This window comes from Panthera uncia (assembly GCF_023721935.1).
Source record: "Panthera uncia isolate 11264 chromosome B3 unlocalized genomic scaffold, Puncia_PCG_1.0 HiC_scaffold_1, whole genome shotgun sequence".
In the NCBI taxonomy this organism is placed as follows: domain Eukaryota; kingdom Metazoa; phylum Chordata; class Mammalia; order Carnivora; family Felidae; genus Panthera; species Panthera uncia.
The window spans coordinates 42,798,688-42,824,084 of NW_026057582.1; the positions used below are offsets into that span (position 1 = coordinate 42,798,688).

The 25,397-nt window shown below is 40.4% G+C and overlaps 1 protein-coding gene and 1 long non-coding RNA gene across 2 annotated transcripts in view; one reads left to right on the top strand and one right to left on the bottom strand.

Annotated features, from left to right (window-relative positions):
- Positions 1 to 15,729, top strand: part of LOC125908764 (uncharacterized) — a 38,577-nt gene extending 22,848 nt beyond the window's left edge. The window contains exon 3 of the long non-coding RNA XR_007453431.1: positions 15,522 to 15,729. This is a non-coding gene — a long non-coding RNA (uncharacterized LOC125908764). The remainder of the gene's footprint in view (positions 1 to 15,521) is intronic.
- The window catches only part of PELI2 (pellino E3 ubiquitin protein ligase family member 2), a 208,744-nt gene continuing 197,577 nt past the window's right edge, over positions 14,231 to 25,397 (bottom strand). The window contains exons 5-6 of the mRNA XM_049611552.1: positions 22,654 to 22,842; positions 14,231 to 14,897 (exon numbers count right to left, since the gene is read on the bottom strand). Coding sequence (XP_049467509.1) covers positions 14,331 to 14,897; positions 22,654 to 22,842 — 756 coding nt within the window. The 3' untranslated portion in view covers positions 14,231 to 14,330. The remainder of the gene's footprint in view (positions 14,898 to 22,653; positions 22,843 to 25,397) is intronic.

Consider the following 25,397-nt stretch of genomic DNA (forward strand, 5'->3'; position numbering starts at 1 on the left):
CCTCCCACAACCCCTCCAGTAACCCTCTGTTTGTTCTTCATATTTAAGAGTCTTTTATGTTTTGTCTCCTTCCCTGTTTTTATATTTTTGCTTCTCTTCCCTTATGTTCATTTTTTTTTGTATCTTGAAGTCCTCATATAAATGAAGTTATATATTTATCTTTCTCTAATCTCACTTAGCATAATACCCTCTAGTTCCATCTAGGTAGTTGCAAATGGCAAGATTTCACCTTTTTGATTGCCAAGTAATACTCCACTATGTATGTGTATGTGTGTATGTGTGTATACATACATATATACACATATTTATGTGTGTATACATAATACATATACACACATACACACACACCACATCTTCTTTATCCATTCATCTGTTGGTGGACATTTGGGCTCTTTCCATACTTGGACTATTATCTATAGCATTGCCATAAACATTGGGGTGCATGTGCCCCTTCCAAACAGCATACCTGTATCCCTTGGATAAATACCTAGTAGTATGATTGCTGGGTCGTAGGGTAGTTCTATTTTTAATTTTTTGAGGAACCTCCATACTGTTTTCCAGAGTGGCTGCACAAGTTTGCATTCCCACCAGCAGTGCAAAAGTGTTGCCCTTTCTCCACATCCTTGCCAGCATCTGTTGCTTCCTGAGTTGTTAATGTTAGCCATTCTGACAGGTGTGAGTTGGTATCTCATTGTGGTTTTGATTTGTGTTTCCCTGATGATGAGTGATGTGGAGCATTTTTTCATGTGTCGGTTGGCCATCTGGATGTCTTCTTTGGAGAAGTGTCTCTTCATGTCTTTTGCCCATTTCTTCATTGGATTGTTTGTTTTTTGGGTTTTGAGTTTGCTAAGTTCTTCATAGATTTTGGATACTAACCCTTTATTTGATATGTTGTTTGCAAATATCTTCTCTCATTGTGTTGGTTGCCTTTTAGTTTTGCTGATTGTTTCCTTCACTGTGCAGAAGCTTTTTATTTTGATGAGGTCCCAATAGTTTTTTGGTCCCATTTTTGCTTTCGTTTCCCTTGCCTCCGAAGATGTGTTGAGTAAGAAGTTGCTGTGGCCAAGATCAAAGAGGTTTTTGCCTGCTTTCTCCTCGAGGATTTTGATGGCTTCCTGTCTTACATTTAGGTCTTTCATCCATTTTGAATTTATTTTTGTGTATGGTACAAAAAAGTGGTCCAGGTTCATTCTTCTGCATGTTGCCGTCCAGTTTTCCCAGCACCATTTGCTAAAGAGACTGTCTTTATTCCATTGGATATTCTTTCCTGCTGTGTCAAAGATTAGTTGGCCATATGTTTGTGGGTCCATTTCTGGGTTCTCTATTCTGTTCCATTGATCTGGTGTCCATTTTTGTGCCAATACCATGCTGTCTTGATGATTATAGCTTTGTAGTATAGCTTGAAGTCTGGGATTGTGATGCCTCCTGCTTTGGTTTTCTTTTTCAAGATTGCTTTGGCTATTTGGGGTCTTTTTTTGGTTCCATACAAATTTTAGGATTGTTTATTTTACCTCTGTGAAGAATGCTGGTGTTACTTTGATAGGTATTGCATTGAATATGTAGATTGCTTTGGATAGTATTAACATTTTAACGTTATTTGTTCTTCCTATCCAGGAACATGGAGCATTTTTTCCTTTTTTTGTGTGTCATCTTCAATTTCTTTCATAAGCTTTCTAAAGTTTTCAGTGTATAGATTTTTCACCTCTTTGGTTAGATTTATTACTAGGTACTTTATGGGTTTTGGTGCATTTGTAAATGGGATTGATTCCTTGATTTCTCTTTGTGTTGTTTCATTCTTGGTGTATAGGAATGCAACCAATTTTCACGAATTGATTTTATATCCTGCGACTTTGCTGAATTCATGGATCAGTTCTAGCAGTTTTTCGGTGGAATCTTTTGGGTTTTCCATATGGAGTATCATGTCATTTGCGAAGAGTGAAAATTTGACCTCCTCCTGGCCAATTTGGATGCCTTTTATTTCTTTGTGTTATCTGACTGCTGAGGCTAAGACTTCCAATACTATGTTGAATAACAGTGGTGGGAGTGGACATCCCTGTCTTGTTCCTGACCTTAGGGGAAAGCTCTCAGTTTTCCCCATTGAGGATGATATTAGTGGTAGGTCTTTAATAGATGGCTTTTATGATCTTGAGGTTTGATCCTTCTATCCCTACTTTCTTGAGGGTTTTTTTTTTTTTTGGATTTTCTGACTTTTTATACTTCTATTAGCTTATACATAAAATGTTTTATGAACATTAGAATACAAATTCAACCCAAGCCATGGAACGTAACTCACTGCTGCCTTGCACCATGTCTACAATCTCATACTATATATCGAAACTGAGGTTAGGTCTATCCATAAAAAAAGCACATGAGGATATTATAAAGTCATCCAAGAAATGCTTTCAAAATCTTATTTTAAAAACTCTGTTTGCAAAAAAACACAGTACCCTGCATCCAGCTTCCCCTAATGTTGATAACTTAAGTAGTACAATGATCAACATAGGAAATGAACACTGACACATACTATTAACTGACTTCATTTAAGTATGATTGGTTTTTCCACAGATACCCTGCTTCTTTTTCAGGATCCACTCCAGGATCCCATTTCACATTTAGTTATCATGGGCCCTTGGTCTTCAGCAATCTGTGACAGCTGGATCCTGAAGCTTCCTTGTTTTTCATAATCTTGACATGGTTGCTGGGTACCAACCAGTTATTTTGTAACATGTTCTCAGTTTGGGGTTGCCTGATCCTTCTTTTTTTAATGTTTAGTTGAAGTTATACACTTTCAGCAAAACTACCACAGAAAGGGCATTGTGCCTTTCTCTGTGTATCACAAGGATACATGAAGTCAATGCCGCATTACTGGGTTTCCTTGGTTAAGATGGTGCCTGCCATTTTTCTCCACAAAGAGTTACCACCTTTCTCTTTGTTGTAAAAAAAAACTTGGGAGAGAGACCTTGAGACTATACATACATCTTGCTTTTCTTCAAACTTTCACCTGGTGATCTTAGCTTCCATCATTATTATGTACTTAATACAAATATTTTATAATGACTTTCTATTTTCCTCATTGCTGAAGGTTTTTATGTGAGTCAGTGTTGAATTTTATCAAATGTTTTCTGAGTCTATTCCTATGTTTATATATTTTTTCTTTACATTTTTTGGTATATTTTAAAAAATTTTTTAAATTTTTTAATTTTTTAAAATTTATATCCAAATTAGTTAGCATATAGTCAAACAATGATTTCAGGAGTAGATTCCTTAGTGCCCCTTATCCATTTAGCCCATCCCCTTCCAGCAACCCTCAGTTTGTTCTCCATATTTAGGAGTCTCTTCTGTTTTGTCCCCCTCCCTGTTTTTATATTATTTTTGTTTCCCTTCACTTATGTCCATCTGTTTTGTCTCTGAAAGTCCTCATATGAGTGAAGTCATATGATATTTGTCTTTCTCAAATTTCGCTTAACATAATACCCTCTAGTTCTATCCACGTAGTTGCAAATGGCAAGATTTTATTCTTTTTGATTGCCGACTAGTACTCCATTGTATATATATATACCACATCTTCTTTATCCATTCAGCCATCGATGGACATTTGGGCTCTTTCCATACTTTGCCTATTGTTGATAGTGCTGCTATAAACATGGGAGTGCATGTGTCCCTTCGAAACAGCACACCTGTATCCCTTGGATAAATGCCTAGTAGTGCAATTGCTGGGTCATAGGGTAGTTCTATTTTTAGTTTTTTGAGGAACCTCCATACTGTTTTCCAGAGTGGCTGCACCAGCTTGCATTCCCAACTTTCTTGAGGGTTTTTATCAAGAAAGGATACTGTATTTTGTCAAATGATTTGTCTGCATCTATTGAGAGGATTATGTGGTTCTTGTCCTTTCTTTTATTGATGTGATGTATCACATTGTTTGTGGATATCGAACAAGCCCTGCATCCCAGGTATAAATCCCACTTGGTCATGGTGAATAATTTTTTTAATGTATTGTTGGATCCAGTTGGCTAGTATCTTGTTGAGGATTTTTGCATCCATGTTCATCAGGGAAATTGGTCTATATTTTGGATTTTTGCATCCATGGTCATCAGGGAAATTGGTCTATATTTAGTGGGGTCTTTGGTTTCAAATCAAGGTAATCCTGGCTTCATGGAAAGGGTTTGGAAGTTTTACTTCAACTTCTATTTTTTTGGAACAGCTTCAAGAGAATAGGTGTTAACTATTCTTTAAATGTTTGGTAGAATTCCCCTGGAAAGCCATCTGGCCCTGGACTCTTGTTTTTTGGGAGATTTTTTTTTATTACTGATTTTATTTCTTTACTGAATATTGGTCTGTCCAAATTTTCTACTTCTTCCTGTTTCAGTTTTGGTAGTTTATATGTTTCTAGGAATTTGTCCATTTCTTCCAGATTGCCTGTTTTATTGACATATAATTGCTTGTAATATTCTCTTATTATTGTTTTTATTTCTGCTGTGTTGGTTGTGATCTCTCCTCCTTCATTCTTGATTTTATTTATTTGGGTTCTTTTTCTTTTTGATCAAACTGGCCAGGGGCTTATCAATTTTGTTAATTATTTCAAAGAGCCAGCTTCTGGTTTCATTGATCTGTTCTACTGTTTTTTTGCTTTTTGGTTTTGATAGCATTGATTTCTGCTCCAATCTTATTATTTCCTGTCCTCTGCTGGTTTTGGGTTTAATTTGCTGTACTTTTTCCAGCTCTTTAAGGTGTAAGGGTAGGTTGTGTATCTGAGACCTTTCTTCCTTCTTTAGGAAGGCCTGGGTGCTGTATACTTCCCTCTTATGACCTCCATTGCTATGTCCCAGAAGTTTTGGGTTTTGGTATAATCATTTTCATTGGCTTCCGTGTACTTTTTAATTTCCTCTTTAACTTCTTGGTTAGCTTATTGAATCTTCAGTAGGATGTTCTTTAGTCTCCAAGTATTTGTTATCTTTCCACATTTTTTCTTGTGGTTGATTTCGAGTTTCATAGTGTTGTGGTCTGAAAATATGCATGGTATTATCTTGATCTTTTTGTACTTGTTGAGGGCTGATTTGTGTGCCAGTATGTGGTCTATTTTGGAGAACGTTCCATGCGCACTGGAGAAGAATGTGTATTCCACTGCTTTAGGATGAAATGCTCTGAATAAATCTGTTAAGTCCATCTGGTCCAGTGTGTCATTCAAAGCCATGGTTTCTTGTTGATTTTCTGTTTAGATGATCTTTCTGTTGTTGTAAGTGAGGTGTTGAAGTCCCCTACTATTATGGTATTACTATCAATGAGTTTCTTTATGTTTGTGATTGATTTATATATTTGGGTTCTCTCACATTTAGAGCATAAATGTTTATAATTGTTAGATCTTGGTGGATAGACCCCTTAATTATGATATAATGTGTTCTTCATCTTTTGTTATAGTCTTTATTTTAAAGTCTAGATTGTCTGATATAAGTATGGCTACTCTGGCTTTCTTTTGTTGACCATTAGCATGATAGATGGTTCTCCATCTGCTTATTTTCAATCAGAAGGTGTCTTTAGGTCTAAAATGGGTCTCTTGTAAACAGCATATAGATGGATCTTGTTTTCTTATCCATTCTGTTACCCTATGTCTTTTGATTGGAGCATTGAGTCCATTGACGTTTAGAGTGAGTACTGAAAGATATGAATTTATTGCCATTATGTTGCCTGTAGAATTGGAGTTTGTAGTGTTCTCTGGTCCTTTATATTCTTTGTTGCTTTTGCTCTTTTGGTCTTTTTATTTTTCCTCATCTTTTGTCTCCTCAAAGAGTCCCCCTTAAAATTTCTTGCAGGGCTGGTTTAGTGGTCACAAACTCCTTTAATTTTTGTTTTTCTGGGAAACTTTTTATTTCTCCTTCTATTTTGAATGACAGCCTTGCTGGATAAAGAATTCTTGGCTGCATATTTTTTCCAATTCAGCACCTTGAATATATCCTGCCGCTCCTTTCTGACCTGCCAAGTTTCTGTGGATAGGTCTGCTGCAAACCTGATCTGTCTTCCCTTGTAGGTTAAGGACTGTTTTTCCCTTGCTGCTTTTATGATTCTTTCCTTGTCTGAGTATTTTGTGAATTTGACTATGATATGCTTTATTGATGATTGGTTTTTGTTGAATCTAACGGGAGTCCTCTGTACTTCCTGGATTTTGATGTCTGTGTTTTTCCCCAATTTAGGAAAGTTTTCTGCTATGATTTGCTCACATAACCCTTCTACCCCTTTTTCTCTCTCTTCGTCTGGGACCCTTATGATTCTGATGTTATTCCTTTTTAATGAGTCACTGATTTCTCTAATTGTGCTCTTTTGCTTTAGTCTCCCTTTTTTTCTGTTCATTATTCTCCATAGGTTTGTCCTCTATATCACTGATTTGTTGCTCTGCTTCATCCATCATTGCTGCCATGGCATCTATTCGAGATTGCAGCTCAGTTATAACTTTTTTTAATTTCATCCTGACTAGCTTTGACTTCTATCTCTGCAGAAAGGGATTCTAATCTATTTCAACCATAGCTGGTAGTACTATCGTGATTCTAAATGCTGGTTCAGACGTCTTGTTTGTATCTGTGTTGATTCATTTCTTCCTGTTCTTTCTAAAATTAAAGACAACGCGCGCGCGCACACACACACGCAAATCAAATAAAGGCTGCTAGATCCTAAGTGTGTTTTGGTCGGGTTGTTGAAAGGAACTTGATAGATTAGAGAAAAAAGGGAAAGATAAGAAAAGAAAATTTAAAAAAAACATTTGAAAAGTTGGAAAGATGAATACAATGAAATAAAATGAAATGATGGAAGTAGAATTTGAAAAAAATTACAAAAATTACAAAATATAGTGGAAAAAATATTTTTAATAAAAATGGAAAATTTTTCTTTTTGTATTCAAGAATACGAAAACAAATTGAATAGATGGACCAGTGAACAGACTGACATATGATTGAAATTACATCAGGTTCCCCTAGAAGTCAAACTATGAAGCACTTTTTTAATCCATAAACTAAGCAGGCAGAGAGACTGCGGTGTTCCTGGAGAGTGAGGTTGGCCCAGTTGGGCGGGGCTTAGTGTAATGGCTCCATCCTCCGCTAGACGGCGCTGCTTAGCTTACTGGGGTGGATTGTTGTGGCACCTGTAGGTGTGTATGTGCATGTACAGGAGGTGTGAAAATGGCATCACCCAGCTACCCAGTCTCTAGTATCAGAACTCTGTGTTCTCTCTGACCAGCAATTGTGCACCCCTGCCCTGTCTCCAGCTTCTATCCACTCCCTGCTTTTACACTGTGACCAAGCCTTCAGGCTGCCAGGGGGTACCGCCCTCCTAAGTTTTATCTCAAATGCAGCTGTGTTTCCCAACCCCTCACTCCTGAGTGACTGGGGCTTTGACCCATTCTGACCCTCTGGGGGAGGGTCTCACTGAGCAATGTCCGGGTGCCTGCCTGCCCCCAGGAATGTTCGGGAGACCCTGTTTCTGGCAATGCCCAGACACTGTGGCTGGGTGCCAGCCCACCCCAGAAAAAGTTCACACAATTGTGTAGCAGCAGTATCTCAGGGATTATGGAAAATCATAACACATCTGGCATTAAGCTTCTCCCTTAACGTCCTTGTTCCAGCACCAGCGAATGTGGTTGTCGTGGGACCTTTGCTTGTGGGGTGGCCTCACCGTCTCTACCAAATGTCCTCCCAGAAGGTGAACCACCTCTCCCCTTGTGGCCCGAGCACCCCTCAGACCTTGCTCTTTGCTCCTTGCGGTTCACCCTTCCCACCTGAGCACCTCCAGGTATTGAGCTGCAGAATTTGACTCTGCCCTCAACCTGTTTATAGAATCTTAATGGAATTTAAACCCTTTTCTTTCTCCTTTTTGTTAGTCCCCTATGTCCTCTTTTTCTCTCCTGATGCTTTTGGGCGGGAGGAGGTGGATGCTTTCTTGTACTCCATCCTCTCTCCTCAAGCAAAAATAGTTCCTTGCCCTCTGCAGCTTCTCTCTCCCCCAGTTCACGTCTCTATGCTATGTATGTACCTGCCGAGTTCTGTGGTTCAGGTTGAGCAGATTGTTGTTTAATCCTCAAATCACTTTTCTAGGTGTGGAGGATGGTTTAGTGTTGATCTTCAGGGATGAGAGATGCAAAAAAAAAAAAACAAAAAAAAAAACAAAACCCAAAAAACCAAAAAGACTTCTATGCTGTTCTTCCATCTTGTCCTGGGAGCAAATTCACTTAAATTCTTTTTAAAGTGGATTTTGAGGCCTCAGCATAATATTCCATTCTTTCAGAAATACCATTCTATTTTTTCATCATAGCTGCAAAAAATGGCAGTCAATCCTTAAGAATATAAAGTTCTCTAATAATCTTCTTAGTGGGTTTCTATGTTCTCTTTAGCTAATGGCAAGTGGAAGTATGATAGGAGCAAGCTGTGTTTTTAAGACTTTGGAAGACATCTCAAGCTAGGCATTGGATGATCCTGAATTTCTTTATGTGAAGCAGTAAGGTTATAGTGCTGTATTTAAATTTTAGGATGCAATTTTTCCCGTAATCTAGCATCTCTGAACTTCGTCTTTTTAAAAAATCCGTTTTGAGATAGAATTCAGACACTGAAAGTCACCCTTTCAAAGTATAAAATTTGTTTTTAGTATATACAGAGTTGTGCAACCATCACTGCTATGTAAGTTTAGAACATTTTCATGTAATCATGAAAGTAACAGTCCCTCCTTAACTCTTCTCTCCGCCGTGTCTGTCCACTATTAATCTACTGTCTCTGTGAATTTGCCTATTTTCTGACCTACAATATGTGGCCTTTTGTGTCTGGTTTCTTTCACTTGGCATGTTTTAAAAGTTCATATTAGTACTTAATTTTTATAGCTAAATATAGCTATAAACACTTTTGGGGTGTTTCTACTTATTGATTACTATGAATAATGATGCTATATATTCACGTACAAGTCTGTGTGTGAACATGTCTTCAGGTGTCTTGGGTACATATCTAAGGACTCACCTGGCAATTGTATATTTTACCTTCTGAGGAACTGAATTGCCATACTGTTTGTTTTAAAGTGGCTGTATGTACTATTCTGCAATCCCCCCAAAAGTGTATGAAGGTTTCAATTTTTCAACACATTGCCAACACTTGTTTTGGTTTAGCCATTATAGTAGAAAGTGGTAGCTCATGATTTTAGTTTGTGTTTCTCTGATGCCTGATGATGGGAATCTTCTTATGCACTTATTATTTCTAGATCATCTTTGGTCAACAGATTAGACATTTTTCCATTTTTTACTGGGTTCTTTTTATTGATGAGTTCTTCACAATCTGGATACAACTCTTATAATTTTCAAGTTATTTTCTGGGTTTTTTTTACTTGATAGTCCTTTGGTGTATAAAACATTTGAATTTGTTTCAATGTGGAATTTAAGAAACTAAAACATGAACATGGGAAAAATAAAACATTTTAAAGCCCAATTTATGGTGTTGTTTTTTTTTTGGTGTCTTAAGAAATCACTGACTAATCCAAGGTCAAAAAGTTTTACTGTTTTCTTCTAAGAATTCCATAGTTTTAACACTAGGATCCATTTTGAGTTAATTTTTTGTGTATTGTGTGAGGTAGGGATCTAATGTCATCCTTTTGTATGTGGCTATCTAGTTATGCCTACTCCATTTGTTGAATACTTTTAGCACCCTTGTCAAATGGGATATATCTACCTCACAATTGCAAGAGGTTATAGAAAAACAGCTAATTTTCTAATTCATGGAACTTAAATGTTCCAATATTTTAACCCCTGAAATACAAGCCCATGTAAATGTGCATTTACTTTTGGGAAATGAAAAATCCATTTACCTCAAAAATACTAAGATTCCTTAAATATCAGTGTGATGAGAAACTATCAAATACTATATCTTCTAATGAAAGACCTATTACTTTAAGGCTTGAAGGTTTACCCATAATCTTTACATTATTAAAAGTAAATGAAGACGGTCACAAAAGTAGCAACATGACAATGAACATGAAGGAAATTAAATTCTCCTGGAAGTTAGATTTAAGTACTGATAGAATTTTTAAAGAAAAAGCATGGATTTTCAAAATCCAACTTAAATAATGTATTGTGTGGAATATAATACAATAAGCTCAACTATATGGGATCAACTTGGAAGTTTGAGAAATGCAAAAATCAAGTCTACTTTTGTATCTTTGTAGCTGTCTGGGGTTCATCAGGACATTTGATACAGAGTCTGAAGACAACAACTCACAAACATAATGAGATCCGTTTAATAATTTTTGAAGATTTTTCCTGTAAAATGGCTTGTATTTCCACAGGTTACAATAGTGAAGAAATAAACTTTTCAATTTGACATGAAATATAAAAGAACAGTTTTACAAATATATCCATAAAATTTAACTGCTTGTAACACTATACATGGTAAATAGGACCACCCCTTAACTTCTAGACTATTTAATACAGAGAAATGATCTGTCATCTCACCTAAAAAGAAATAATTTCCCTTTCATCAAGTTTACTTTTGTTTAGAAATGGTTAAGTAGGACTGGAAAAATATTTGCTTTTTCCTATCTTCCTCTAGGGCTTTTTCATGAAGGTGAAAACTTGAGAGGATATAAATTTTACTTAAAAAGAAATACTGAACCTTCTTTTGTAATGTTTACATTGTTAAAAAAAAAAAAATCCTGGAGTTGTCTCCTTGGCCTTGGGGTCCTAAAGAAATGATAACAGAGCTGTGTTCTATTTTCAGCCCTGGAAGAGGAACGTCATCCCCTCAGCCCATGAAGGCTAAACTAGGGGGCTATAAGATCACCTGCCAAGGGAACGGAGCTGGATCTGGCTTAAAATCAAGGTTGTGTGGTTTGCCTATCAGAAATTCCACTGTTGCAAGGCAAAACTGCCTGAAGCTCACTAGATCGTAGTCAGCATGAACAATGCTGAAATCGCACCTCCTTTCACACAAATCCAAAGCACAGAATAGCTTTTAAAAAGTTGATCAAAATCATAGAACTGCAGCTAACAATTCTTCAACCTAGGAGAAAATTCAGGAGAAAACACACTCCCTTTAAACTTTCAAAGGTGCCCAAATAACAATACTGAGCTCTCCCAAAAGGGGTTTGAGTTTCATGTCAGCAAAAATGAAATAAAGCATGGAAGCTTGATGAAGAAGAGTTCTCGACTTTCCTAATACAGTATATGTAATAACTTAAGGTTTCCCTATTGACACTGGAAATAAATTCTAATACAATCATGCATATGCCAGGTCCTGGCATACTTCTGCATCCAGATTCATTAGTCTCCTTAATGGAGCCCATCATTTTTCCAATGGCTTTCTCCTTTCTTTAAACCCTAACCCTGAAATTCTATAACCAGTTACATCACGTGGCTTCCCTGAGGCACAAAGGTACCAAACTCTATAATTAACTATTGAGGAATGATAAATATGCTCTCTATATAAAAAGATTTTAATTCTTTTGGGCCACAGTGGGGGGAAAAGAAAAACCCAGAAAGTTTAATACTTACTCTGCAGTGTGAACTGTAGCCCTTTTTGCAAAATAAAAAAAAAAAAAAAAAAAAACAAACAAAAAACCAAATCAGGGAAATGTTGAGTTGCAGCATGCATGACCTGACAGCACCAATTATTAATAAAAAAATCCGACTAGAAAAATATTCAGGGTTGTATCCCATCCATTTTTTTTTTTTTTAAATAGTAAACTGACAACTGAAGAAATTTACTATGGGAATACATCACCGGGGCTTCACTTCTAGTGACCTATTCACAAAAGGCATTTTGATCAGGTCAAGATCAGGATAATTCCTAGGTGTACAGCTGGGGGAGCAGGGCTCACTCCTCAAGCGGGCAAGCAAAACAAAAACAGAAGTCATCTCTGTGAAGTTACTTTTTCTGAACTATATCACTCTACTTTGGCGAGCTAGACTTGTATATTCTCACAAACTAAATTGCTCTCATGTCTGGAACAAACTCCTTAGTCCAAGTTATAGGCGAATCTTGCTGGAAGTGGCCAAGCTGAACCTGGCTTCTTTTCCCAGACTTGCCACCTCTCTGCGGTTCCTTAGGCAGAATGGGAGGGGATCTCACTGGGAAGTCAAAGGAGAAGGTGTGAAGAGAGAGTATGTTTCCTGTTAGCCCTTCCAAGAGCTTGGGATTTATTAGCCAAAATTTGACTTCTACTTAGCTATCTCCATTTACTAAAAGTCAAAAGGAACTTTTCACGTTGGAAGATTATCGGGGGGCATGTGTTACATGTAAAACTGCTAGACCCTGAACTGTTGTAGTCCTCGAAACGGAAGATTACAGCAGATCGTAACTTTCTGGAAAATGTTTTTGATAGGAAAAATCCAGCCCTTCTAGATGCAAGGCCATTTACTTTACAAGATGCTTTTAGGGTATCCAGGCTCCTCAAACCACTTTCTAGCCAGAGAGCAAGAAAAGGGACTGTGGCCTCCTTTATCATTTTGTGGAGCCCAAAGAAGCACAAATTAAAGAGACTCTAAGAGAAAGTTAGTCATTGGAGTCTGAGGCTAAAGAAAAAGGCATGTGACACATGAATCTAGGCAATTCCAGCTGTCTGGAGATAGTTTATGACTTACCCTATCAGTAAGAGGGCTGTTGTTGGATTTTTGCATCACTTAAAAATTACCAAAAATGTCTCCTCCCACACAATCACCTCCATTGAAAAGTAAAGCTTTTTTAAAACTGAGCAGCTGAACTTTTTAGATACTAGGTCAAATTACGCGGTAGCAATCAAGAGTAATCCCTTTAAGGAAAAAGACATTCAAGATGTGTAGAACAATTGAAAACAGGGCAACATATTTACCAGGAGGCAAAACATGGAAAGACGTTCAAGTGTAAATGCAGTCTATTAGAAGCCTATAAATTCTATACCTTTAGAAAGGTTAAAATGTAGCATGAATCTGCAATGGTCAATTTTAGAGGATGTTAGTATAAATAAATACTTGCTCTGTGTGGCAGGAATCTACTTCACGTCAGCCAGCTGTGGCAATCCGTCGCCTGTCCTCGAGAACTTTTACGTTCTGGTAGCAGGGATACCGTAGGTACTGAGGACAGAGAATGAGTATCTGAGAATTATTCAAAATGAAATGGAGCTAACAGAAGGGTTGGTGGTGCTCATGTGAAATTCTGATTTAATTATTCCTCAGTAAACACTCATTTGCTCTCTTGAAATCTGGAATTCCAAATTATCCCTGCAGATGTACTGCTTGGTGTTGTATATATCTAATGATCACATTTAAATTTGGTTTGATTTGCAAACATTTTCAAAACTTACAGGGCTCCATAAGCTGCAAGAGAAGGTGACAGATGGCAGTGAGGGAGTGAACAAAAGCCACTGAATCGTGGTGATACGTTGCTTTTAGGCTCTCAGAAGTTTGGCCTTTTTAAGGAAGGAAAAAAAAAAAAACACCTTAGGAAACCCCAACAAGTGGTTTTAAAAAGTAAAATCTTATTTTTAATTACTCATAAATCTTGAGCAATTCAGTAAGCAAAGGAACTTGATGGTATAGTACCCAGGCCATGCTGACTGCTGCAATTAATAATCACCCTTAATGAATTTTTAAGAGTTGCTGCATTTTAATCAACCCAACGGTTGTGGCCATACAATCAGGGACAGACCATCTTAAACAGAAGCAACAAAAGGCAGACTAAAAAGTTACGGAAATGTCTTTGAAATGCCAAGGTATTTGATGACAGTAGATAAAGTCATCGAACTCCACCCAACTAAAAACAAAAACACACGACAGTATATGAATATTCTTTTCCCCAAAAAAGAAAAATCTGAAAACCCCGGATTTCAAAACCGCCACCTGTGCCTAACATCTCCCCACCGCCACCGCTGTGGGAGCTGGTCAGATTCTAGCCTGAATCAAGTACTCCCAGGCCCTGCATGTCTTTCCGTTCGCACCTACACCACGCAGCATGGAAGGTCGCCCATTTAGAGCCAACTTCTGAATAAATTTCTTCTACATTTGCAAAATAGGATTTTAAAGTCTCATCCAAGTTTACAAAGGAAAACATTGTTTGAAAACCCAAGGTTCAAATAAAAGCATGGCATTTTAAATCCAATTATGACAAAGATTATGGTTTCATCAAGCAGGCTTCAATGACGATGCCGCTTTTTTGAGCATGCAACACACCCAATGCCTTAAATTCCTGGCATGTCTCGAAGCCATGTCCCCCCCCACTTCCCCCCCCACCAGCCTCAGCCCCCCCTCCCCTAATAAACAGCATTATAAAAAGGTAAAATCTAGAGTTAGTGGCAAAATCTTCACAGTAACTTGTTAATAAAGTCGTAGATGGCTGTCAAGGGCATCAGTCAACTGGACCTTGGAAAATTAATTTGATGCAGTTCTGTTCCCCAACCAGCTGGGTAGCACAGAAAGGGCAGGCAGCGTGAAATGCATGAGTTCCATGAGGCAACGGAATCTGAGACCAGTATTTCGCAGACTTTTCTGAGCACACGTGTCCACAAGGGGTGAAAGCATGAGTTGGTGGTCCTGCGTCTACATAAAACCCTGCCTCGCAGCCGAGCCAGAGAGGCACGTAGGGGCCCACAGTCCTGCACATGGGACACTCTCTCTCATTGGCCTCTGTGTCGCTCCGGTGGCCCCAGTTGTGGTACCCGTGCACGTGGCCGCAGCTGAGGTATGCCCAGGGCTGCTTCTCCTCTACCACCTCCTTCCTGTTGATGCTGGGGAAGGCCAAGGTGTTGAGCCCCACGGGACACTGCGGCCGGGCGGCATTGATCTCCTGCCGGAGCGCCTCGATGTGTTTCTGCGTTGGAGTATGGAAAAGGCCATCTGCTGTTCTCCAGAGAAGGGTGGCCCCGCACAGGTCAATGAGGGAGCCGTCCTGCAGGACGTTGGTCTCACTCTCCACCTAGAACAAGTTTGACAGACATGCCTTTTTTTTAATTTTTTTTTTTAATTTTTTTTTTTATTTTATTTTTTTTCAACGTTTTTTATTTATTTTTGGGACAGAGAGAGAGCATGAACGGGGGAGGGGCAGAGAGAGAGGGAGACACAGAATCGGAAACAGGCTCCAGGCTCCGAGCCATCAGCCCAGAGCCTGACGCGGGGCTCGAACTCACGAACCGCGAGATCGTGACCTGGCTGAAGTCGGACGCTTAACCGACTGCGCCACCCAGGCGCCCCCAGACATGCCTTTTAAAAGCAAAATTCAGCAAATCACGCTAACGTTCTTTTGCTCTCAAGATAGAAATCATCTTTCAAGGAAACACAGGCAGGCAGCTTACCCCCTGCCTCCCTGAAGAACAAGACTGGGGGGTGGGGGGGGGTAACCCCTTCGTGGAGCTGGTTTCCTCACTGGAACACTGGATGGAACACGGATCTGCCATACTCACAAAGCCCTAAAGAGCACACATACACCCAGCTTTACATGTTCAATTACTGTACTGTGGTTATTTAATGAACATCACAAATCTTATAGAGGAAAAGTGAAACTCTAAGTCAGTAACACTTGTTCTTCCTTGATCTCACACAGGACAGGAGATGTCCTACCAGTCCATGCAGTATTGACTGTGAAGATTCGCTATGACCAGAAGTGATCCAGAAGATGCTTGTGGGCCCTGCGATAATGACTGCAGTGGCCCGGACACTGCCTGGTCACCCTCAGCTTCATACAACCTACTGCCTGTCCTGCATTGCTATGGTTTGGAGAAGCGTTCGCCGTTAGCCTTCATTAAAAAAAAAAAAAAAAAAGTTTTAAGTGTTTATTTTTGCGAGAGAGAATACAAGTGGGGAACAGGCAGAGAGGGAGGGGGCTCTGCACTGACAGCAGCGAACCCCATGCGGGGCTTGAACTCATGAACTGTGAGATCATGACCTGAGCTGCTCAACTGACCGAGCCACCCAGGCGCCCCTAGGTTTCGCTTTTAAAATGGAATGCTAGGCACCTGACGAGAAGCGGCAGACACAGCGGGCAGGAGCCCAACCAGTGCCCTCCACGTGCCTGCTGTGCTCTGAGCCCCGTGGGTAATAAAGCTTCTCTCCCGTCCTGAAGACACGTCTTTAGTGGTGGGAGGCAGACACGCTAGAGCCAGGAGCCAGGGAAGGTCAGTACAGCGCTGAAATCGTCGTGCGAGGCCACCTCAGCACACAGGCTAAGAGTGTGGCCTTTGCAGCGCACGGCCTTGGGCTGCACCTTGGCTCGGTCACGCACTAGGCTCCAACCTGGGGCGGTGACTTCAGCAGCCTGTGCCTAGATTGCCCCTTCCGTAAAACTGGACAAGGGGATCTTGAGGGTTGAATCAGACCAAGTTCTGAGAACTGGCAGGCAGGAAGCACTGTGTACACGTTTGCTACTTTTGCTTTGATGACAGAAGGTCAGAAAGGCTTTTTTGAAAAGGGTTTGCCTGCAGTGGAGATTTGAAAAAGTTGTCAGGACCCAGTGGGCAAAGGCTCAGCAGCATGGGGCACGAGGGAGCAGCAGTTATTCCACAGGCGACCGAGCCCGGCTGGACGAGAGCCTCAGGCTGGCCTCCCGTGCCTGGAGGGCATCACAGAGTTTTAAGCGGCTATAAAAGAACAGATCTGCCTTTCCCAAAGGTCACTTCCAGAAGTGTGGAGGATGGGTTGGATGGGTTAAGAACACCGTGGGAGTTCTCTCTCCAGGCCGAGAGGATGGGTGCACCTCAACAAAGACAATCCGTGGCAACAGCCCAGGCAGAGATACCCAACACTGAGGACTTAGCTCCTGGATTAAGAAAGACACGCTTCTGGATCTGGCTTTATTGTCTGCATGGGAGGAGGCTTTCCGGGCACAGGGAATCTAGGAGAAATGGCAGATTTGGGGGAAGGGACAGAAATTCAGTTTTGGGTGTGCAGAAGTGGAGTGTCATGTGGGGGTCTGCGCGGTGATACACAGGAGGCCTGCGTGACTGAAGAGCTGGCTTAGAGAAGCCGGTCCGGGACTTAACGGCATTGGGGTGAAGCCCCGGGAAGTAGACAAGACTGTCCAGGCAGGGTCTCAGGGAGGGCAGAGAGGCCCAGGGACAGAACCAGGGCCACCCCCAAGCAAGGCAGGGGCAAAGAACCATGAGAAGGGCAGGCAGAGAAATTTTTTGTCATTCTCTGGCTCAAAAGTCTTTGTTTGCTGGCTCTCCTCTGCCCTCAGGATCAAGCCCAAACTGAACACATTTATTTATAAAAAATCTAGGAATAAACCAAACAAAGATGTAAAAGATCTGTACGCTGAAAACTATACAAAACTTATGAAGGAAGTTGAGGAAGACACAAAGAAATAAAAAAACATTCCATGCTCATGGATTGGAAGAATTAATATTGTTAAAATGTCAATACTACCCAAAGCAATCTACACATTCAATGAAATCCCAATCAGAATTGCACCAACATTGTTCTCAAAGCTAGAACAAAGCTAAGATTTGTATGGAACCACAAAAGACCCTGAATAGCCAAAGTTATGTTGAAAAAGAAAACCAAAGTGGAAGGCATCATGATCCTCAACTTCAGCCTCTACTACAAAGCTGTAATCACCAAGACAGTATGGTGTTGGCACAAGAACAGACACATAGACAAATGGAATAGAATAGAGAGCCCAGAATTGGACCCACAAATGTATGGCCATTTGACAAAGCAGGAAAACAACATCCAATGGAAAAAAGACAGTCTCTTTAGTAAATGGTACTGGGAGAACTGGACAGCAGTATACAGAAGAATGAAACTGGACCACTTTCTCACACTATCCACAAAAATAAACTCAGAATGGACCAAAGACCTAAATGTGAGATAAGAGGCCATCAAAACCCTAGAGGAGAAAATAGGCAATAATCTCTTTGACCTCAGCTGCAGCAATTTCTTGCTAGACATGTCTCCCAAGGCAAGTGAAACAAAAGCAAAAATGGACTACTGAGACCTCATCAAGACAAAAATCTTCTGCACCGCAAAGGAAACAATCAACAGAAGTAAAAAGCAACTGACAGAATGGGAGAAGATATTTGCAAATGACATATTGGATAAAGGGTTAGCATCCAAAATCTATAAAGAACTTAACCAAACTCAACATCCAAAAAACAAATAATCCAGTGAAGAAATGGGCAGAAGACTGAATAGATACTTTTCCAAAGAAGACATCCAGATGGCCAACAGATGATGAGTGATGTTGAGCATCTTTTCATGTATCAGGGAAATACAAATCAAAATCACATTGAGATACCACCTCCCATCGCTCAGAGTGGCTAAAATTAACAACTCAGGACTACAGATGCTGGCAAGGGTGTGGAGAAACAGGAACCCTCTTGCACTGTTGGTGGAATACAAACTGGTGCAGCCGCTCTGGAAAACAGTGTGGAGGTTCCTCAAAACATTAAAAATAGATCTACCCTATGACCCAGCAAGCACTGCTAGGAATTTATCCAAAGAAACAGGAGTGCTGATGCATAGGGGCACATGTACCCAATATTTATAGTAGTGTTTTCAACAATAGCCAAATTATGGAAAGAGCCCAAATATCCATCAACTGATGAATGGATAAAGAAGATGTGGTTTGTATATACAATGGAATACTACTTGGAAATGAGAAAGAATGAAATCATGCCATTTGCAGCAACATGGATGGAACTGGAAGGTGTTATGCTAAGTAAAATAAGTCAGAGAAAGAAGACATCATATGTTTTCACTCATATGTGGAACTTGAGAAACGTAACAGAAGACTATGGGGGAATGGAAGGGGGACAAATAGATTCAAACAGAGAGTGAGGCAAACCATAAGAGACTCTTAAATATGGAGAACAAACAGGGTGGATGGGGTATGGGGGAGGGGGGAAATGGGTGATGGACACTGAGGAGGGCACTTGTTGGGATGAGTACTGGGTATTGTATGTAAGTGATGAATCATGGGAATCTACCCCCACAAACCAAGAGCACACTGTATACACTGTACGTTAGCTAATTTGACAATAAATTATGTATTAAAAAAAATTTTGCTGCAGCTCCCCCCCCCCCCCCCCCCACTGCCCTCCCTCCGCAGTACTGCTTGGTCCCCTCCCCTCTCATAGCCTGGCACGAGGCTCCCTTCCTGTGCTGACCACAGGTAATTCTCAGGGACATCTTATCTAAGTATGTAACCACATCTGAAAGAATAATTCTGATGTGGTTAAGACACTGAGGTTCAGTAGTGGCCACACTGGTGAACAACCCCATCTTTCCTTCCTACAAAGCAGTTTTTGGTAAACAACATCTTATACATTTTGAGTCCCTGGTCTTTTATTTTCCACACATTCTTGACTCCTCCAAGGATAGAATAGGTTCCTCCTGTCCCTTCTAGTACAAGACTGTGTTCATTACACACAATATGCTAATGACTGGTTGCATTGTCTGTGACCTTCTCCAGATGGGACAACTGGAGGGCAGAGCCCTGGGCATCCTGTTCACTGCTGGATTCCCAGCTCCTACCCCTGCTTTGTCAGAACAGCTACCCAACCATGGACTGCTGTGCTGTGCAGTCCTGTTCCAATCTGCACTTTGCTCTCTCCGTGATCCGCTAAGGTATGGACCAGCACTATTCCAATTAAATGCACATGAAGCCAGGCACAGAGAGGTCAAGTCGTTGATTTGAGACTGCAGCACTCCTCAGAGTGGCAATGAGCACCCAGATCTGTGACCGGACTTCAGAACCAGTGATGGAAGGCGGCTGCTCAAACAATAACCGTTATTTTTTGTGGGCTCTCTCTTAACTGTGAACAAAGCGTAGTTTTCTCCAGACTACAGTGTGTAGGAGGGAGCATGGTAAAGACACCCCTGGGCAGAAGCATAGGTTCAGATATTTGTTTCTCAAATTCCACAAAAAGAAAAAAAAGAAAAAAAAAAGGCAAGGAGAAAGCCCAAGGAATCGACACTTACCTTTCAGAAGTAAGACAGTTAAAACTGATCAGTTAGCTAAGTTTAGGGTAGAGAATTCAAATCCCCACCCACTACTTACAAGTTGAGTATCAACTTTTTAAATCCCTGGTTATCTGTAAGTGGGAATGACAACACTGATCCCATGAGGTTGCTCTGAGTAATGCCTAAGAGAGACTTAATATGAAGCACTTCATAAAGCCTGCACGGAACACTATGGTTATTTTCAGATCACCTAAAATTAGGTAAGCAAATGAACTTTGCTGAATTTACTAAATTTTACAAAGCCAATATAGTTTAATAGATCTATATATCTAGTAGAGACCTAGTAGATATCTAGTACACTCATACTTAATAGAGCAATATTATCACTATTGACAAGACTATTGATAGAAAGTTATCAACTAGGTAAAGGAATAGGATACAGTTCAAAGCCTATTCACCTACTTATTTGGGGTGGGGGTTTAAGCTCCTGAAAGGGCATCTCCCCCCACATTTAATTGGCTGTGGTGATCAAGGACAAAGCTGGTGTGATGAGAAACCAAGGAAGTTGTTAACACATTGACACATTAAATGCCAAGCAGGATATTAACACAGAACCTTCTACCAGCACTAGTTCCACACTGAAAGCAGGAGGCACCTGCTACTTTTATAGTGTTCTGGATTTTTCGCAGATCACTTTATTCTCCACATTTTTGTGTTCAACTGAAAATGGAGAGTACCGTCAGAGACTGTTCTCTAAATCGAATCTCCTGATAGAAACTTTACATCAATACAACAGCCACATGCACAGAAGGGAGTCATAAATTGAAACATAAGCTGGAAGAATCAGTGGGTTTTCACCTCAAACTGTTCCCCTGGTTAATCAGAGGGGGTTGGAGGGGAGGCTGGGTCCTTTGATCCCCACAGTGCAAAGTTAGGCTGATGGAAACTCAGAAACCTTTACTGTAGGCCAAGCCAATCGTACACTATCAAACAGTACAGCACGATGTTGGGCAGATCTAAGGGTCTCCTGTAGGGACTAACTTTGAAAATAGTCTAGATTTAGTACAGCTCGTGAATACAAGCTATTTTTGGAGTGGTTTCTTTTCAGTAGCACTGCCACCTTCTCTGGCATACACAGCCTGAGCTGGGTCACTGCACAATCACCAGAGTAGGCAAGAAACCCATCCTATAAATGTGCCCTTGAAGACAGATGTGCCCTACGCGGACTCTGACATACGCTCTGTATTTCCTAGGGAAGCAAATGCTCTGGTGTCAACCACCTCGGGTGAGAGCCAGGTGATGCTCCCCACAAGCTGATACCTAGTGGAGGCCTGGAGTCTAGACCCTCAGTCAGGGAGGACTGAGTTTCAATCCCATCTGCTGCTACCTTCTAACTCTGGTACCCTTCACAATAATTAACCTCCCTATGCCGTACTTTCCTCATCCATAAGATGGGCACGATCCCACTTCTTTGAATAAAGCTGCTCAGATGTGATGAGTTACGGTCTCTGAAATGTTAACGTAGTGCCTGCCCCCAGCAACCATTTACTAACTTCTACTGTGGCCATTATAATGACTGATAACCAGTTCAGCCAACCTAGGTCAGTTTTTGTATAAAGTTATCCAGTGATCAGAAACAAAGTTATCTGGAAGACCTGCTTTCACATTCTGTGCCCTAGTCTCTTGAAAAGTGTTTAAACAGAGATTACTGTATTTGCTTTGGGCTCTCTTAGAAAACGCTTCTCATATTTACTCAGCCAGGATGTTCTAATACTGGGCTTTACTGTAAAATGCAGAAGCTGTACTTGTAGCTCAGTAATGATGTAAAATAGAAATAAAAGTAACAATTCCCTACAAACTAACATGTAGTAGAGACTAGCCAACCAGGCTAGTGAAACAGCAACCCTGCCATCTTCTTTTTCCGTTTTAGTAATACTTGGTTGTCATCTTGCTGAAAAATGCTAGATGACTCTATGTTTTTCTAGGGAGGTGTTCTGAATCAAATATTTGTTCTCTCGTATTCTGGCTTCTACCTAACAATTAATTAAAGGCACTGGAGTAGAAAGTTTACTTAGAAACTTCCGGCACTGTGTCCCACAGGCGTGGTAAGATCAGAAACCCAAAGCTTCCCATTTAAGGGTTTAACAATTATTCTCCATAGAAGAAAGGGTTAAAAAACCAACTGCTTTAGGTCATTTGGGATAAGTAGTGATATTTATAGGAAAATATTAACATGTCAGATCAATGCCCTCTATGAATTATTTCAAGTAAAAAGTTTTATGATTTTGGTGAATTATATAGGGAACTATGTATTAATTTCTTACTATGAACTCAAAGGAAAAAAGCTAACTTAATTCTCTTTTAGTTCCAGGAAGTCTAGTAAATACTTCTGTAATTCATAATTTTCACTAATTAGTCTTGGACAGCTCAGGATTTTTCCAAATTAGTAAAGTTTTACACTAAAAATAAGTTTATCTTTCTTTATCGAATTTAAGCAGAATTCTGTGGTGAAGCATATAATGAAAGATATGCTATTAAGGTAGGCGAGGAACAAAAAGGTAATTTTCTTCTACTATGGGAAAAGCTTAATCACTGAAGGAAATAAGCCTTTTTCCCTAGCACTTTCAGGGGCCTGTGGAATTCCCGTTTTCCTGGGTCAATGGAACACAGCCCTGGTACCCCTACAAAGGTTCTGAATTTCAGGGGAGAAAAACGACACTCCTTAGGCTGGGCTTTTGCAGTTCGGTGCATTTTCCAGAGTGAAGACCACTCACCAGCTTTCCCCTCTGCTGGGCCGACCTGGTTTCTCGCAAGGTGTACACGTCTCCACATACAGAGATCTCACGCCAGACCCCAGGCTGGGACTCCTCAGTGAAGCCCCCTCGTGGATGCATCACCAGGACGCCATTTGTAGTGAGCCCGTCCATGTGGCCATCGGGGTTTTTCCATTTTGCTGCCTTTTCCTGGAGAGCATACCACAGAACAGAAAAAGCATGCTAAGATTATGTTCAAAACGAAGGGATTCCAGAATCTTTTAAAAATATCCAGTACGGGCAGAAGGAAGGAAAGTGATGAATTTTCATTTTCTATTTAAAGCTAATAATCAGAAGGATAAAATATGCAATTATTCTGATAACATGAAAGTGCTAAAATGTATGAATGATTTATCACTGGATATACATTATATTCATCTTGGGAGCTTAAAAAAAAAAAAAAAAGGACCTGAGGCCCGGACCCTTCCCTCAGAGATTCTTTTCTACCCACTGCCCTCACACCTGGGAGAGTCCAGGAATCTAGACACGTTCTTCAGTTCTATTTGTGCAATCCTTTCGCCTCTCATCTACCAGCACTTTACATGCAATTATTACCTGGGAAGTATACAGAAGAAAGAGGAAAAAACATACAAAAATTTTAAGACTGTTAGTCTGACAAGTTGTGGCTAGTATCTCTTCATAAATATCAATGTTTGGATCCTCAAAGATGGAATGTAAAGACCACCTGATATGATGGCAGGACCAACACTCCTGGATGCTTGTGCCACAGTTACTTCTCTCCTCTTTCTTGGTGACAGAGATAGCTGTTGCAAACATGACTCAGGAGTAAATTCTGAGTTGGATAACCCTCTTGCCAGGGACTGAGCTCTGGCCAATGAGACATAAGTGGGTTTTTTAAGAGCCTTCCTGGTAAAGGTCCTTTGTTCTAAAAAGCAAAGGGAAAACAGTCTCCCACTGGCATGGGTCATTCCGTTTTCCTTGCCCCTCAGATGTACAACTAATCAGACATCTGTAACCAAAAAAGAGCATGGCTGTACAGCATCCAGGTCACCTGAAAGAGATCAATACATCTATGCCTGGAAAGTGGATGCATTGAAACACAGAGGAGGCAGCGGAGAGGAGTTGCTGGGGAGCCAGAAGGCAGCAAAGGCAGTGGCTGGTGGGCAGGCAGGAGGATAGCATAACCTTTCTGAAAAAGGAGGTGGAGGGTGAAGGAGGTAAGTGGGGGTCTGCCCCATGCATGTTCTGTAGCTGGAAGGACCGAATGTTGTCTCCAAGGAAAGACTGCAGTGAGTGGGAGAAGGGAAATAGGCAAAAAGAATTTCAGGGAAGGGTCTCCTGCTCTTTGCCCCAGGGTTCTGGCTCATGGACTTCTGGGACTCGTTTCATCCCCATCCCAAGTTGAGGATCCCCCTTCCAGGCTGTGGGCACATCAAAGCCCCAAGAGCTAAGTACACACCTTCTCCAAATCTGCGGCACCCCCATTCCTTTTCCCTTGGTGGCCACTCCCAATCTTAGGAGGAAGTCAGCCCCTACCCCCAAGAGAAAACAAAAATTTGTGCTATGGCACCACCTTCTGGAAAGTGAAAAGAAGGTTCCCAGCTACCAACTTGAACTGTTAGAACCAAAGTAAACAGAACCTTACCTAAATAGGGTGTTCCTTACTTCAAATGTGAGGACAGAGTCACTTTTAATCAAATACCATTAAAAATCATAGTAATACAGTACTACAAAAAGAAAATGACAATTTTCCAACAAATGAACCCAAAGTCATGGAATACCACAATCTAACTGATAAAGAATTCAAAACAGCTGTTATGAAGAAATTTAATGAACTACAAGAAAACTCAGAAAGGCAATGCAATGACCTCAGAAATAAAATTAACAAACAGAAGGAATACTTTACCAAAGACGCCAAAATTGTAAAAAAAGAACCAAACAAATTTTGGGTTTGAAGAACTCAATAAATGACATGAAGAATGCATTAGAATGCACTGGAAATAGAGCAGATCAGATGGAAGAGAGAATTAGCAAGTTGGAAGGCTGGAATAGAGAAATGCTTCCAATGGAAGAGGAGAGAGAACTAAGATTTAAAGGAAGTGAAGAAACACTACGAAAGCTAGCAAACTCCATTACAAAAGCCCATATATGAATAATGAATTTTCTAGAAGAAGAGAGGGAGAAAAGGACAGGCAGCATATTTAAATAAATAATTCCTGAGAACTTCCAAAAGTTGGGGAAAGAACTGGACATACAAAGTCCATTAAGCTAACAGAACACCTTATTATCTCAATGCAAGATCTTCTCTAAGACACATTATATTAAAACTATTAAAAGTCAGTGATAAAATTAAAATTTTTAAAAATATTTATTTTTGAGAGAGACAGAGACAGAATATGAATGGGTTAGGGTCAGAGAGAGAGGGAGACACAGAATCGGAAGCTGGCTCCAGGTTCCTCACTGTCAGCACAGAGCCTGATGTGGGGCTCGAACTCAAGAGCTGTGAGATCATAACCTGAGCTGAAGTCGGATGCTCGACTGAGCAACCCAGGTGCCCCCAACGATAAAATTTTAAAGGCAGCTGGGGGGGGGGGGGGAGGAAAAAAAAAAAAAAAAAAGACAGTAACCTACAAAGTAATCTCCAGCAGGTTATCAAACTTCTCAGATAAAAACTGCCAGCCAAGAATATTCCACCCAGAAAAGTTATGCTTCAGATATGAAGGAGAATTAAAAGCTTTCCCAGA